The 17061-nt window shown below is 54.7% G+C and overlaps 1 protein-coding gene across 5 annotated transcripts in view; it reads right to left on the bottom strand.

Annotated features, from left to right (window-relative positions):
* STK32C (serine/threonine kinase 32C) overlaps positions 1–17061 on the bottom strand; it is a 130391-nt gene that overhangs the window by 54249 nt on the left and 59081 nt on the right. For all 5 annotated transcript variants that reach the window (XM_056794869.1, XM_056794865.1, XM_007477491.3 and 2 more), the window contains exon 2: positions 5876–5931. In XM_056794869.1, the coding sequence (XP_056650847.1) occupies positions 5876–5931 (56 nt within the window). The remainder of the gene's footprint in view (positions 1–5875; positions 5932–17061) is intronic.

The following is a 17061-nucleotide window of genomic DNA, read 5'->3' as shown; positions in this document are numbered from 1 at the left end:
GTTGAGAGAGAGGCGGGGTGCGGGGGGGAGGGGTGCCGAGAAACAGAGAGGGAGGGAGACGTTGTCAGAGCACAGAGGAAGAGGAGGACAGAGAAGGTGGGGAGAGAGACAAACAGGAACAGAGACACAGAGAGATGGGGGCAGAGCGGGAGAAGGGAGGGCCAGAGAACGCTGCATTCTGGCTCGCCAAGCCAGCCACATTACGCCCAGCATCCATCTGCACGGAGAAGCCCCCGGACCCACAATGCCACACAGTCTGCTGCCCATTCTTAGCCCCTTCTCTGTTAGGGCATAGGAGGCACCTTCCCACGGCTAACGAACCCACAGGATCCAGAGCCTGTGCTGGGCCCTGCAGGGAGACCCAAAGTCCAGCTAAAACCTGGCCCGGCTCTGAGGCCAGAATCCAACCACAAACCTCTTTCGTTCTCACATCTGGGCTAGTTTTAGCCTTTAGGCAAGAGTTCAGTGGGGGAAGGGTGCAGGCACTTTCTCACGTCCGGGGCCTGGTGTACCCCTGTGTTGGCATCTGGGAGCCCAGCTGGGCTAGAACGTAAGTGCTTCGAGAGGAAGGCTCTGAAATAAGTCTGGAAAACGGGTGCCACCCAATTGTGGAGGTACCTGGATGCCAGGGAAAGGAGGATAAGGAGGAGGAGTTGTAATTGTGGTTGTTCTTTTCTAAGCAGATGGCCAGCACCCCTAGGAGGCCTGGGGGCCAAAGAGACGTTCTTCATTAGCTCCATTCATAAGCCTTGTTCCTTGACTCTGTGGATAGATGGAAATGGAGAGAGGGGCCTAGGAACGTGGTCAATCCCCCAGGAATCTTTTGGCTCTGGAAAGGCAGGGACAGGGGCAGAGGCCCTGGGAAGCAGCTACTCCAGAGGTTCAGTGAGCCCCCTGCTGCCCCTCAGGGCATGGTGCTCCCGGGGCCATAGAAGTGGAGGTTTGGTGGCCCGACGTCTCACCTGGAATTGATTTCCCCAGCTAGCCAGCCTGTCATTCAGGGAGAAGCCCCTGGAGAAATGGGTCCTCGGAACTGATTGAAGTCCTTGTTAATTATTATCTGCATCATTTTACTGAAAGGCGGTGGGGGCTGCCCTTGGTTCAGGTGGCTCTGGCTGGAGCCCCCATGCCGATACTCACTGGGAATGGAAGATGGCCAAGATGGCAGCACTGCTGTCCTGATCCTCCACTTCCTCAGCTACCAAATGCAAGCCTTGAGTTCTCTCTATTCCCTGCTTCGTGGACTGGTTGGGCGGCGCAAAGAACACTTACACGTCTAAACTCTAGACATGTGGGTTGTCATGTTCCTGGAGGGGGAAAGAGACGGGGCCGGAGAGCGGTAGCCTTCTAGAGAGGACAAGTCTGCCTGGGCATCAGAGTGTGGTCCTTGAGCAGCTGACGTGGTGGGACAGAGAGGCGGGAGCCAGGACACTGTACTGTGAACTTTATATTACTCTACCCTACTTAGTCTAACAAAAACAGGAATGTCTACACCCCTACTTAAGGATTAAGTATTGAGAAGGATGGCCTATGACAGATGTGCTAGCAAGTGACAAATCAGAAACAACTGACAGACCCCTGGGCTGTCCTAAGTCAAGCTTAAGCTACTGTTGGTACATGTGAGATGCAGGAAGTGATATAAAAACGGTCTATATTTTGTGTCACTTCCTCTCTCCAGGCTCTTTTGGCAGAGAGGTGGCTGGTGGCAGCGTGCTGAGCGTTTTGGCATCTTGGGTGGTGGCTGCTATTGTCTGGGTTTAGCAGTGAGTTTTCCTTGATGCCCTACTGGAGGAAGCTGCGTAGCCTAGTTCAGGTGAGGCATCTTTACTGAGCCCTCTCGGAGTTTAGGCTGATTCTTTCTCCTTTACCTTCCAAACACTATCCTCTTAGAAAGCCACTAATCTTCTTCAGAGACCTCGTGGCAGAGGACTTTGAACTCCCCCTGGCACAGGCCAGGTGGGAGAAATCCTACACCTTTTCCCTCTCTCTTCTCCTTAATTCCTTCCCTCCATATTAATTAAACCATCATAAATTTCCAAACTGACTTGGGGATTTTATTTGGGATATTCCCTGGTGACCAAAATTAATTTAGATCAGGTCACAACCCTAAAATTATCCTTACAGTACGTGTGCCAAGAGGCAAAGCAGAGGCCCCAGAGAGGGAGGCACTGCCATGAAAGGCTTCTCAGCAGTGTCTCATCGATGGGTCCTGCCAGACTGGGGAGAAAGACTTAGGCATGGAAAGAGCTGATGGTCCAGGTCTTTGCTTGGTTCTACCTGTGGCTCCTGGTTGTGTCTCCTGTAGGCAAACAGAGCACGACGCATCCCTCTTTCACCTAAAGATCTTCCTGATCCCTGAGAGAAGCTCCTATGAAGCCCCAGAGGCTTCTCTTCTTCCAATCAGTAGCCCCACTGCTCCCAGCAGTCCTCCAAGGGCCTGACCTAAAGACTGAGGCCACCTTACGCATTGTGCTCCAGACACTTCATCCATCAATTTCCTTCTTGAACTCTGATGCAAGTGAAATGTGGGGAGGGTGGACAGGAACTATTGCCTCTGGACAGAGCCTGAGGGCCAAAAGGTTCCCCTGACCACCATATCAAACTGCCACCACTTCCTGACCCTGGTGTCCCCTCAAACGTACAGATCCTTCTCAGAGCATCTGCTCTCCCACCATCCCCCCAGTCATTTTTGTACCCAAGTGCAGATAGGAATAATCTCTACTGAGGTTGGGGCCGGGCTCCAGCCCATCCAAATCCTTTGGATCCCTGCCTCCATCATGGGCCAAGTCAGCCCTCCTGCTCAGCCTCGGGGCATCGGCCAATCTCTGGCTGTCTGCCATGCGGCAGCAGAAGAGGGGCAGAGTGCCATGCACTGTGTTCCATGGGGACCTCCTGACACACTGACATCGAGCCATTAACAACTACTCTCTGAGGCCTCTTAGCCAACCAATTATTCCTACACCTAATTATAGTTCACGGGGCTTTGACACATGCCGGGATTGCTGAAGAGGTCCCCTCAGCAGAGGCGCCAGGTACCTAGCATCTGCAAGGAGATACCTCTGGTTGGCAACCACGTGGATGAGAGCAGCCTCTTCCTTTGGCTGTGTTGGTGGAGCAACAGACTTCAGAACTGCCCACGGGGGGGCAGCAAGGTGGCTCAGTGGATGGAGCTCCACCCTGGAATCTGGAAGAGAGAAGCTCAAATCCAACTTTGGACACTTCCTAGCTGTGTGACCCTGGGCAAGTCCCTTAACCCTCTTTGCTTGGCCTTTCTGTCTTCTAAGATAAAAATGAAAGGTTAACAAAAGCAGCCAGGTGGCAGAGCCCAGGCAGACTACTGAGCTGGGGCAGTCTCCTTCCAGGGACATCCAGGAGTTATAGCCTTGTTTGCTCCCAGCTTGGGTTCCCTCTTGCCTTCGGATGTCCAGGCATTTGGATGGGCCTGGGTCCTGCTCTTCCACTTGCCTCTGTTCCTCTTGTAATCGGTGTAGGTCAGTGGTTTCCTGTGCATTCCCATCAGCCTCAAGTCAGAGAATCCCATGTTTTCTCCCCAGATTTTCATCCTCCAGCATCATTACCTCTCCGGGGCAGATTTTCTAGGAGGCACTTTAGAGCCTGGGACCCGACTTGGGCTTCCTCGGAACCACTGCAAAGCTCCTTCCCCCAAGGTGAGGGGGCCTGTCGGACCATGGCCAGGCTTCTCTGCCACCAACTCTCAGAGAGGGGGCTCATTTCCGCCCTCGCCTCCAACCCTTTCCATCGCAGCTGCCAGGCCTTCCCCATTACTGAGAATCGAATGCAGAATAAAATCGTCCTTGTACCATCCCCCTTCTGAAGGGTGGAGCGATCACTACGGAGAGTCCAAAAGCTCTCTGCGGCTCGCTTCCTGGCACCGAGAGCGCCTGCAGATGTCCAAGTGCTATTTGTGCTTCTGGGGCAGGCACGTGGCATTCTCCACACTCTTCGGGTTTCCTCTTTCCAGGCAGGTGGCCCATCGTCCACTCCAGTGGCCAAGTCGCTTGTGTTCCTGCCCCCGTTGGCCTTGGCCCGCGGTTCCTCCGTCGTGGGCCCCAGATTGCCTCGTGCGGGGGGCTTCTTCTTCTCTGGGGGCACGTCGCCTCCCTGCTCTCTCACCATCTTACTGCTTTGGACTGGAGTCTGTCCAACCAGAAGCCAAGTCCAGGCAGGCATTTCCTCCAGCAAAATGCTTAGGCAGTTCTGCCTGTCCCCTCGAGCTTCTACCCTGTGGCGGCTGCCCCAATCGGGGTGCTATGTTGCCCCTACGGACACATTCTAGGGGGAGTCTTTTAACTCTTTGGGGTGTTCCTGACACTCCCACTACACTTTGTGAGTCAACGGAATAACAATGTTAATCGGATACATTCTTCAATACAGACCTGCCAGCTCCAGTGTCCGAGAGACCATCCTAATAGGTGTTACCCACCTTTAAGGTAGCGTGGGGTTCACTGGTACGGGAGGGAGGATAGGGACATCGGGGTCCGGAAAATCAAAGCTTGTGTCCGCTGATTCCTGTGCCCCCCGACGCCGTCATTGTGTTTGGGACGTTCCTTGGGCACCCCCAGAAGGGCACCCCCCGAGGGGCATTAGCACTCGAGGAATCTTTGCACGAGCACCGTTTCTTATATACTGTCGTTGGGCATTATCGTTTTCTTCATTTGGAGCTCTGTCGTCATTTTCCCAATTCCGATTTCTAGAATTCTGGTTTCTAAAGTTCTTATTTCTAGAGTCATTATTATAATTTCTAAAATTGGGCCCTCACAATCCCCTGAGAAGTTAGTGCCTTGACTGTCCCCGTTTTACAGATGGGGATACTGAGGCAGGGAGCCAGGTCCCGCATCTAGCAAACATCCACGGCAGAACTCAAACCCAGGTCTTCCTGCCTCGGAGTGCTCTGCTCTCTCCATTGGACCAGCAGCTGCCTAAAGCAAAGCTCCCTGAGCAGAGACCTCGGGAACACGGCAGCCACCATGTTGGCCTGAAGAATGGGCCGAGGAGCATTTTCACAAGGAAGTGATTAATTTACAATGAAACAACCAGGAAGACACTTTGCCCAGGATTCTCGTTAATGTTCCTGGAAGCTTCTTCGGGCTTTTTCCGAGCTCCACTTAGCCCCAACATGCAGGCACCGAGGCCTCCGTGAGGAAGTGGGTTTGGCCAAGAGAGAACAACCACAAACCCCAAGAAGCTACTGGTCCCATCCCAAACTCTTCAGGGAAACCAAGGAAGCCATCCAAGAACGCTTACTGTGTGGGAAGAAGCAGGCCGCCCCGTGCCTTTCTCCACCTGTCCTCTGCAGCCCCCCAGGACCACAGCCAACAGCTCTGCCCCCAGCCGGTGCCCCAAGAGCCGCCGGCCCTGGACCTTGGGGGACACTCTTCCCTCCCCCCTTGGCCCCACGGGGGCTCCTCGGAAGCACTGATTAGGAACCAAAGCCAGGGTGGGGACGACCTCATTCCCATGTTGCTGCTGAGCAGGGCAACGCTGGTTACAAAGAGATCTCGGCCAGGCTCAGCTTGGCCTAACATAAACGGCTTCCTGCAGGACCTGAATTCAAGCCCTGGAGCGACTGGCTCTCTGCCTTAACTTGCTGCAGGCCTCCTGGGGGCCTGGGCGGGCTTCTGCCTTCTGCTCTAGACTCCCCCAATGGGCAGGAGCCCTGAGTAATGGGGAGGCCTCACCCCCGGCACCACATGCCCTTGGAGGGGGCTCAGGAGGTGCAGAAAGAGAAAACAGGCATGAGGAGGTCAGGCTAAGTCCATTCCAACAGTACCATCTTCTGGGCTCGGCACGAGCAGAGAAGGGATCGTCCGCAGGAGAGACTCTTACAGCCTCTGCTCCAGGGCAGGGATCTTACCTTTCCAAAGCTTCCCTTGCCGATGGCTCGGAGGATCTGGAAGTGGTCGAAGTTCACTGAAAAACAAGAAGAAAACACTCAGTCAGACCTGAAGAAGGGCCCCTCCACACGCGGCCGCTCTTCTTTGTAAAGAAGCAGAAGAAAGACACGGGCCCAGCGGAGGGAGGCCTTTGGCTTCCCGGCATGCCGCAGCCCTTCTGCTGACGAGGGGCCGTCGTGACCACATCTCTCAGTCCTGACATATGCGGCTAGCGCGGGGTCTATGACAGCAGCCTGGCTCAGGACTGCATGGCTGTACTTGCAGCTGAGTCAGTGCCTAAATGGAGGCAGAGCACCTGGCTCCCAAATACCCACTCTGGCAGGAACCTTGGGAAGATGCTAGGATGGGCAAAGATCAGGAAATCCAGGGAGAACCTAGAGCGGGCAGATTCTTCCATCTCCAGAACTATACAAGAGGCCTCTCAGAAGCCCAGCATCCAAAGGCAGGGGGCTACCGGCAACAGTGGTGCCAGTGCTGGGGAACCCCCCCAGCAGAGCCAGAGATGACAGAGACATGTGGAGCCTAGAAGTCATCAATAAGAGCACAGGCCTTTCCTGAGGAAGCTCTAGGCTGCTCAGAATCCCCCAGGGAAGGCCACAGAAGCCATCGGGAATGACATCAACCTGAACAGGCATGACAGAGTTCAAACTAGGACACCCCCCCATGACCCAGGTGCCTGGCCCTCTTGCCAGAGACACCAGAGAGGATCTGGATGACCCAGAGGCTTCAGACACCACAGCCCAAGCAGCCCCTAGTTCTAGAAAGTGGAGGTCCACACAGGAGCCCTGATAAGCCAAGGTGAACCCGAACAGGGTCAACCACCCCATCGAAAAATGCAGCAGCTTGGCACTGGCACAAAGCCCCAGTTTGGGCACTAAGGCTGGAGCAATGAAGAAACTTAAGGAAAAATCAACCAGTAAAGAAACAAATTGCAAATCTAGAGATGCTCCAAAATCCAAAGGAGGAGGAGTGACAAAAATTAGCTAAGGAAGGAGCTGAGAGGAGGAAAGGAGCTCGGAAAGCAGGAGACCATGTCCAAGGAACAGACTTCCTGAGAACTGGAGAAGAGCAAAGAGGAATCAAGGACCCCATCAAACAAAAAGCAATATTAGAAAGAAATCAAAAGACCAAAAAAAAGAGAAGAAAATGCAACATATCTGTCACGAAGGAAACAACATGACCAAATTCATGGGACACAGACAAAGCAAGGCTTAGGGAATCAAGAGAGAAAGAGCAGATCTGTGGGTTATGCCTGCATCTAAAGCAACTAGAAAAAGAACAAGTTGAAAAATCTCCAATGAAACACCAAATCAGAAATCCTGAAATTCAAAGGAGAGAGATTAATAAAGCTGAAAGCAAGAAAATGAATCAATAAAACTAGCAGGTGGTGGGGGGAGGGGCACAATAAAATAGAAAAACTATTAGCTAGTTTTAGTTAAAAAGAAGAAAACTAAACTGCTAATACCAAAACTGAAAAGGGTGACTCATTCTCCACCAATGAAGATCATATTAAGGCAACCATTAGCAGACGTGCAGGACGATCATGTGCCAAGAAATCTAACAGTCCGAGAATATTCATAAACATATACATTTCCTGGGTTAACAGAAGAGGAAAGAGCTCCGTCTGAGAAAAATGAATTAAGCAACGAGCTCCCCCAGACAAAGTCTCCAGGATGAGATGGGTTTCCAAAGGGATTTTACGGAACCTTTCAAGAACCAAAGGGAGTCTTTGGGGAAATGCGAGAAGGAGTCCCGTCAAATTCCTGCTGTAACAAACACAACATGGCACTGATAGCTAAACCGAGAAGACTGAAAACAGAGAAAGGCGACTATCGATCAATTTCTCTAATGAATATTGATGCAAAATTTTTAGCAAAATGCTAGCCAGGAGGCTACAGCGATATTTCACGAGGATCAGACTCTAGGCTGGGCTGGCGGCATAAGACGAACACGGGCCGGTTCCATCTCCGGAAAACTGCCAGCACGATGAGCCATGCTGACAGCAAAATGAACAAGAAAGATGTCCTCATTTCAAAAGCTGCGGAAAACCTTTTGCGTTCCACCAAACACTGGGAAGCACAGGAATAAATGGGGCTTCCCCGAAGACGATACGCAGATAAAAGCAAGCATCGTCTAGTCTGTCCCGGGAGATCAGGATGGAGACCAGGAGAAAGCGGAGCTTCCCAGTCATTTGGAGGAAGGCTGCAAGTCACCGCGGATTGGAGAAATGCAAATGGAGCCACCTCCCATGCTCAGCTCGGCCAATATGACAGCAGAGGGAATGGCAACCGCAGTTGGGACGCTCCTGAACTCTTGGTGGAGCTCTGCAGGGCCCCTGGGAGCCTGGCTCCAAGGTGGAATCCCCGGGACCCAGCAGCGCCACGACAAGGCCCATATTCCAAGGAAGTCGGAGCAAAGGGGACGGTTCCGTAGGCCCAAACACTGCCTGGCCGCTCTTGCTCGTGGTGGCAGAACTGGGAGTTGGCGGGTTACTGGGGCACGGCTGACCCAGCTGTGCTATAGGATTGGGAGGGAATACGGCGGCGCTCTAGGAAATGACAAGGGCTGGGTGAACCGTCCAGGGAGGAGCAGCCCCCGGGGCTGAGGGCTTGCCCAACCCTTCCCAGGGCTGCTCGTTCACTTTTGGCATCTGTCTGTCCCCCAGCTCTCACGTGAGGCTCCCAAAAGTGGAGCCTTCTCGGGAGCCTCCCGCAGTAGATGGGCTAAACCAGGCTACAGAAATCCAACAGGCTCGACGCCCAGCAGAGCGTCGGGCAGAGGGCAGCCCCAAGCTCCGGGAGGGCAGAACAACGTGTTCCGGCATCCACGAAGACCCAGGAAGCCGCCGTCGGAGCTGGGACCGCCCGGGGAGGGCCACGAGATCTCCTGGGCACAGCCCCGGTCACTCGTGCCAGCATGCCAAGCCCAGGAGGCGGGGCTGCAAAGCCTCCACTCTCGAGCAGCTCCCAGGGAGACGCCACCAAACTGCACTAGGAAGGGAGCTGCGGCACAAACCAGAGATCTTTCTGAGGGGAGCCCGGAACAAAGGGGGGCTGGCAAAGGCCCGCCGAAGACGGCACAGAGAAGGCCGGACCTGAAGGAAGCCAGGAGGGAGCCCCAGAATCGGAGCAGAGGAAACCCCTCAGGAAAGGGCGCATGAGGCTGGAACGACGGTCCACGGATTAGGAGGGGCTTCGTGCTGGCCCCGGTGGGGATGGCCAGCCCTCGAGGCTACAGAGTGAGGCGGGGACGTGGTCAGCCCTGTTTTAGGACCATCACGGACAGCCAAGGGACGGAGGACTGGAGGGGGGACACGGGAGGCCGCAGGCACTCCGGGCACAGCTGTACTATGAGCCCAGCAAAGAAGCCAGGCTGCGCCACGAAGGGGGGCAGAGAGGGCTCTCCGAAGCCTTGCACGGGGCCATAACTCGGGGGCGTCTAAGCTCGGCCCCCTTTCCCTTGCACACGCACTCACACTCACTGTGCCACGGACGTTGGGGAGGGAGGCACTTTGCTGGGAGCCGCCTTAGCCACCCTCCTCCTCTAGACGCTCCTTGGGGGCCGGTGGGGCCCCCCTTCTCTCCACACTCTACAGCCCTCCCCCATCTCCCACCTCCGCCTCCTCCGGTCCACTCCCCGGGGAGCGAGGGGCGCGATCTCTCCCAGGGGAATGACTGTAAGCGGGCAGGCAGGGAGCGTTTGGGCCGAGGGGGGCCCTGTAAAACGCTTGGAGCCAGCCCCGAGCGCCAGCGCGATGGCAGCGGCTGGAGGAGCCGTAAAGGCAGACGGGAAAGAAGCCGGATAAAAAGGTAAAGAGCAACTAAGACAGGCCGTCCAAGACAGACCGCGGGATGGCGCCTGGGCACTCGGGTCAACGCTGACGAGGCGCCCCCGTGGGCTGGGCCGGCGCTGGGGATACAAAGAAGGAACCTTCGATAGCCCTGGAGGGAGCGGCTGCACCGGCCGGAACTGACCGTGTGGCTGAGGGCAGGAGAGTCGCCGCTGCGGAGGGGAGCCCACAGGTAGGGCCGGACACTGGCCCAAACGCTTTACAGCCGGGGCCTTTTTTGATCTTCACAGAAACCCTGGGAAGGAGGCCGTGACGCGCCCGGCTTTTCAGATGAGGAAGCCGAGCAGGCAGAAATGAGGTGACTTGTCCAAGGTCATCCGGCCGAGAAGAGTCTGATTTGAACTCAAGTCTTCCCAACTGCAGGCCTGGAGCTCTGCCACTGGGCCACCTTGCCACAGGGGCTTCCTTGCTCCATCCCAGACCCTGGGCCTCTCCCAATTCAACCAAAGTGCCGAGGGACGTTCTTGGCTCCGGCTGGGCGAGCATCCACCAAGCAATGGGGCCCTTTTCCATGCAGTCCCCGGGGAGCCATGCCTCTGTCTCCTGGGGGGCCGTGCCTCAGTCTGTCTCCCGGGGGGCCGTGCCTCAGTCTCTGGGGGGCCGTGCCTCAGTCTCCCAGGGGGCCGTGCCTCAGTCTCCAGGGGGGCCGTGCCTCAGTCTGTCTCCCGGGGGGCCGTGCCTCAGTCTCCCGACGCGCCGCTTTCTAGCACCCTTTCCCCAGCGGCCCCGCCGTCTGCTCCCCAAGAAATGCCGAAGAGCACGTGGGCTCAGCGCTCCTCTCTGGCCAGGAACGGCTGGCCGGCCTCCACGGAGCTAAGCCAGATTCCGTCGTCCCAGAGCAGGAAGCGGACTTTCCCTGGCCGCTCCCGCCCTTCCCTCCTCCCCGAGGGTGCACGATCTGCGTGGGGGGCTCCAGAAATCCCCCCCAAGACGGCGCTGACCTGGGGGCCTCGGGGGGGCTGCTGCAGGAAGCGCACAGAGCTCGAAGGAGCCGTGGCCGAGAGGCAGCCCCACATCCTGACCCGGGCCGGGCCGGACTCCGGTGGCAGCGCCCCACTCCCAGGGGACTCACCGTGGGAGAGAGCGGCCTCGTGACCACCCCTGAGCCGGGCGTGACGGGCCTCCACAAGTCACGTGAAGTGGGCGCGCCGTGGCGGGGGGCTCTTTTGGGGTCCGCAGCCGGCGCCTCAGTGTCTGTGACCACTCGTGGCTGAAGGGCTCCTCGAGGGCGCCGCTTGGTGGAGGAAGGCAGGAGAGGCCGCGGCCGAGGCGAAGGGCAAAGCAGAGCCCGGGGAGGAGGCAGGCGGGCCGGGTCAGGCGGCCCTTTGGCAGCCCCACTCGGGGTCCCTCCCGCCTGCCCAGGCTCTCCCCGGGAGGGGGGCTTCCGAGCGGCCTGGCGCACGGATTCAGCCACGTGTACTGGTCGGCCCTCCGCCGGAGGGAATCCGCGTGGGTTTTCTGGGTGCCGTTCGCAGGGGTCCCCCTCTGGGGCGTCGCTCGGCTGTCTTTCGGGGGGAGGGGGGCTCGTCCGCTTCCTGCGGCGCTCTCGGGGCTCCCAGAGGTCGTCCGCCCCCCCCCCCCCCCCCCCCCCCCCCCGTCAGCTCCCGAAGGCCTCCAGCGAAGGGCTGCCGATCCGATCCGCCCCCGCCCAGCCAACCCGAAGCCGCGGCCTCTTGCTGGTCCTGACAAACACTTCAAAGGCGGCTTCTTCAAACGCTGACTCTTCAAGGGAAGCGTGGCCACGGCCCAGACCGGCGGCCCAGACAGGCTTTGCTGGCCCCAAACTGGGTCGGCTGCATCCGAGGGGCGCCCAGGGAGGGGGCGGGGCCGCTTCCCCACCGCTATTTTGAACGCCGTTTCACGTGGCCGGGCACGGAAATAGAGCTCTGCCCTCCTCCGCGGCACCCGCGCCCTGTCCTTGCTGAGGCTGGACCCGGCATCGCCGCTGGGCCCGGGGCCGCGCCTCTCCCCTTCTCGGGGCTGCGGGGGTCCCCGAAGAAACCTGCTCTGCCCCAGCCACCAAAGAGCCACCAGGGCGCCCCGAGACCAGCCGGTGGGCCCACTGCCCGGGGGGCTTCCAGGAGCGGAAGGGGCCGGGGCGGCCCGCTCTGCAGAGACCACTGAGCCGGGAGGCCCCAGGCTCCACCTCTGACCCGTGCCAGTGCCCTGGCTGGGCTCCAAGAAGCCTTTGCTCCTGCCCCGAGGGGGGACATTCCCCGCCCGGAGCCCCTCCGTCCTTGGCCCACACAGCAGGCCCAGCACGTCCAGGGGCCACCCGCGGTCTGGGACAGCCAAGCCCGGAGGCACACGCGGCTGTGGCTTTCCTGGCCCGACTCGGGGCGCCCCAGCACTTGCCCAGGGAGATACGATAAGGCTTCACAAGGACGCCCGAGTGGCACCCGCCGATCACGGGGGGCTCTAGGCTCGGGTCCCCGTTTCTCCCCGCTTCCTCGGCCCTGGCCCTTCCTCCTCCCCCTCCCCTCGCCCCCTCCTTCCTCCTTCGCCGCCAGCCCCTGGCACGGCCCTCCTCCAGCTCTATCCCAGCCAGGGCACGCTCTGAAAGGCACGTTCATGCACGCTAGGCTGCTCCAAACCCCCTCCTTGAACAGAGGGGGAAACTGAGGCTTGTCGAGGAAATGAGCCCCCCAAGCCAGACGAGGCTCAAGCATCGACGTCTATCCGCAGCCCGGATCATCCTAGCGTCACGCCAACATCCCCGGGCCCGGCTACCGTCAGCTACTCCACCATCGCAGCCACTGGAGGAACCAAGAGATCCGGGCCCACCTGATGTCCGTCTGGAGGGAGGATGTGAGAGGCTGAAGCTCCTGGAGGTCAGCCTCCATTCGTGGGGCTCCAGAAAGCCAAAGGGGAAGAGATCTCGGCCCACCCACACCCACAAGAGTCCCTTCGAGAGGGACACCGGCCGGCCGGCCCACCTGCGCTCCCCCCAGGGAGGGCCCCGGGAGCAGAGGGCAGCGTCCGTGGCCAGCCTCGACGCCTGGCCCTGCCCTGACGTCAGGCAGCCTGTGCTCAGCTCCCTCTGGAGAGCGGCCCGTCCTGGCCGCTCCAACCCGAGCCCAGGGCCTCTTGGGAAACCGTGTCATCGCGCAGAGGAGACAGTCAGGTGGACAAAGGCTAAGGGACTCGTCCAGGGCCCCGCCTCCTCCGGCTCCACACCAAATGGCCCCTCTGTGCCCAGAAAGCCTGAGGAAGGGAAGAAGCCATCCGGGAGCTCCCCAAGAAGAGGCCAGGGCAGAAGGTCCACGAGCCACGGCTCCCAGGCACGCAAAGGGCCTCCATGCCGGTGTCATGTAAGCTGTGGGAAGAGGACGCAGAGCAGCCGTGGCGCTCCTCGTGGGACCCTGCCCTGGAGAAGGCGGACAACAGAGCCACCTCCCCAGGGAGCGCTGTGAAAAGAGGGCTCATCCAACCCTAACAGAGGCAGGAGAGCAGCGGCCGGCCCGAGGAGGCTGCCGCATCAGCTCGGGCTGGAGACACGGAGCAGATCTGGCCACAGCCACAGCGAAACAGCAGACAGAGCGCGTCCGGATGCTGGAATCGAAGCGTGCAGGAAACACTCTGCACAAAACGGAGCAGCCCTTCCCGGACTTACAGGAAGTGCAAGGAAGCTTGGCGAGAATGGAGGCGCTCTTACTGCGATGAGGGGGTCCGAAAGAAGCGCTCACAATGGGGAAACGAGAAGCCTTCCTGGAAGATCAGGGGCCAAGCCAGGGGGCCCAGAGCCCCGGCACCAGCTTGAGCGAGAAGGCGAGAACAGCATCCGAAGGAATCAGAGCAGCCACTAAAGAGAAACGATGCTTTTTGCGGACGACCCGATGGGCGGCCCCAAACGAATGAGAATCGTCACCTGCGGCCAAATTTCAGGCTAGAAACGAACCCCACAAAAGTCATCCCAAAACTCAGCAGGAAGAAAGAGGAGAGAGATGACACGCAAGAGGCTGCGTCCGTCCACTCTAGCTCTCCAGGCGCACAGCTGCAAAACGCCCTCGACAGGAGAGACGAGCAGCTGGAGAACTCTTCCTGGCCACCTGGGCAGGCTGTCAGCAGGAAGCCGATCCAGCCCAAGGCCACTGAGTTAGAAACGTGGCCTCCGGGAGGGAGAGGACACAAATCGTGGGCTGTGCATCGGTTACGAACACGATAAGGAAAAGGAAGGAAATGAGTTGCCTTCTCCAGCGCTCTGCCCTTCGGACTTCCAAGGAGGACTGTTCCTCAGTCGTTCTCAGCCTGGGAAAGTGCAGCAGCCATACCGGAGCCCAAACTCATCCGGTATCGTCCAAGAAAAAGAGCGGCTCGTGAACAGAGTGGAGCAGGTCCGCACGGCCCGGCAGCAAAGAACCAGAGGGAGCTGGTGCTCGATGAAGCCAAAGGTACCAGCGAGAGCATCCTCCGTTCACTCTTCAACCCAAGCTGCCACGAACATCGGGCAAGCGGCCCGGCAGGAACGCGGCGCACACCAAGATTCCCCGGGCATGTCGAGATAGGCTAAAAACGGTTATGTGACTTAGACATGAAGGGTGAGATCAAGCAAAGTAGGGGAAACGCAGGAGAGAGTGATCGTTCAGGTCCACAGAAGGGTTTACCATCAGACGAGAAATAGAGCTTTGTAGGGAGCACAATGGATAACTTTAACTGCATTAAACGAAGACGTTTTTGCACAAACAAAACCAATGCAGCCAGAATTAGGAGAAAATCAGGAAACTGGAGGAAAATGTTTACAGAAAGTTTCTTTAATGAAAATCTCATGTCACATAAATAAGACATACGAATAATAACAAAAACATAATGTGAGGTGAAACAGATGAGGCAGACATGTCGAACAAAAATGTCAAGCTAAGCAGGATAACTTGAAGCAACTCATTGGATTTTTTTTATATTTATTATTTTTAATATTACATTTCCCCAATTACATGTGATAATTTTCAACCTACATCCTCTGAAATTACATGATCCAAACTCTCTCCCTCCCACAAAGAGACGGTTTGATCTAGGTTATACACTGTATCAGCATACAAAACAAACTTCAATATTGTCCATTGTTGTAAGAGAATACTAATATAAAATCAAAACCACAAAATAAAAACTCAGCGAATGTGGTAAACAGTCTGCTTTTGCCTGCACTCTGACCCCAACAGGTATTTCTCTGGAAGCAGATGGCACTTTTGGTCAGAAGTCCTTCAAAGTTGTCCTGGATCCTTGTTTTGCTGAGAGTAGCCAAGTCTCACGCTTGTTTATCATTGTACAATGTTGCTGTTATACAGTATACATTGTATATTGTACAACATTACTGTATAGAGTTATTTCACTCTGCCTCAGTTAGTGTAGATCTTTCCAGCTTCTTATGAAATCATCCCACTCATCATTTCTTAGAGTACAATAGCATTTCATTGCCATCATACACGACAATTTGTTCAGCCATGCCCCAATTGATGGACATTCCCTCAATTTCCAGTTCTTTGAAACCACCACAAAAACAGCTGCTATAAATATTTTTGTACAAGTGGGTCCTTTCCCCTTTTTTATCTCCTTGAGATACAGTCCTAATAATGCTTTATAGGATCAAAGGGCATGCACAGTTTTATGGCCCTTTGGGCATAGTTCCAAATTACCCTCTAGAGTGGTTGGATCAGTTCACAATTCCACCAACAATGCATCAGTACCCCAATTCTGCCACATCCCCTCCAACATTTATTACTTTCCTTTACTGTCATATTGGCCAACTGATAGATGTGAGGTGGCACCTCAGATTAGTTTTTAGTTAACATTTTTCTAATCAAGAGAGACTTAAAACATTTTTCAGATGATTAGTGATAGCTTTGATTACTTCATCAGAAAATGGCTTGTTCATATCCTTTGACCATGTGTCGATTTGAGGAATGGTTTGTATCCTTATAAATTTGACTCCATTCTTTACCTATTTGAGAAATTGGACTTTTATCAGAGAAATTCGTTGTAAAAATTTTTTTCCATTTGTTTTTTCCCCTTCTAATCTCAGTCACGTTGGTTTTATTTGTACAAAAAACTTTTTAAATTAATATAATCAAAATTATTCATTTTATATCTTATAATGTTCTCTATCTCTCGTTTGGTCATAAATTCTTCCCTTCTCCATAGATCTGACAGGCATACTATTCTAAGCTCCCCTAATTTGCTTTTGGTATCACTCTTTATGTCCAAATCATGTACTCAGTTTGACCTTATCTTCGTATAGGGTGTGAGATACTAGTCTATACCTTATTTTTGCCACACTGTTTTCCCAGCAGTTTTTGTCAAAAAGTAAGTTGTTCTCCCCAAATCTGGGATCTTTGGGTTTATCAAACACTAGATTGCTATGGTAATTTACCCATAATACATTGTATATCTAATCTAATATACTGGCCCACCAGATTATGATTTTTTTAAACATAAATGAAAATAGGGATTTGTGGTTTTATGTACAAGCCTCTTCTATTCTTTACACATAGAAAACTTAATGCTTGTCAAATACAGACTAGTAAAAAAATAAAAAGTATTTTTAAAAAGGCTTATTTCTTTAATATGTAGGAAGCTAACAAATTTGTAAAAACAAGAGCCATTCCCCAATTGATAAATGGCTGAAAGATGTGCATAGGCAGTTTTCAAAAGAAAAAATCAAAGCCATCAATAGTTGTATGAAATAATGCCCTAAATTACCAATAATTAGAGAAATATAAATGAAAACAACTCTGAGGAACCATCTCATACCCATCGGATTGGCTAACAAGACAGAAAAAGAAAATGACAAATGCTGGAAGGGATGTGGAAAAACAGGAACATTAATCACTATTACTTGTGAAAGGAAATTCTTGGTTCTCTTTGTCTATTCTGAGTTTACACTTGTCAAAAGGGAATCCTTTATTCTCTTTGCCTAGTTGGAATTAACACTTTGGTTGGCAATAACTTAAGTACTCTTACTTAGTAACTCATCAGATTGTGAAGACAGTATTAACTCCCCTTTGTTCACTTTTGAATTGAATTAACAAAAGCTTGAACGCCCTACTTGGCACTAGGTGGAGGAGCTCTCCACCCAGTCAACTCAATCATCCAGGAAATGAGAACTCACACCTCAATCAGCCAGGAATCTGTGAAATCTTTTGATAAGTATTCACCTCTCCAGGAGGTGAGAAGTGGTTCCCACAAACACTGACCTCTGAGCAGTGCTGGGCAATTTGGAAACTGTGATTGGTCCTTGTGAAGAGGGGAAGGGATAAGAAACCACTATAAAAGGCCCTGAATTTCTGGGGTTAGGGAAGTCAG

The sequence above is a fragment of the Monodelphis domestica genome, chromosome 1 (genome assembly GCF_027887165.1).
Source record: "Monodelphis domestica isolate mMonDom1 chromosome 1, mMonDom1.pri, whole genome shotgun sequence".
Lineage (NCBI taxonomy): Eukaryota > Metazoa > Chordata > Mammalia > Didelphimorphia > Didelphidae > Monodelphis > Monodelphis domestica.
The sequence above is the reverse complement of the archived record's forward strand: the minus strand, read 5'-3'. Positions and strand labels throughout refer to the sequence as shown.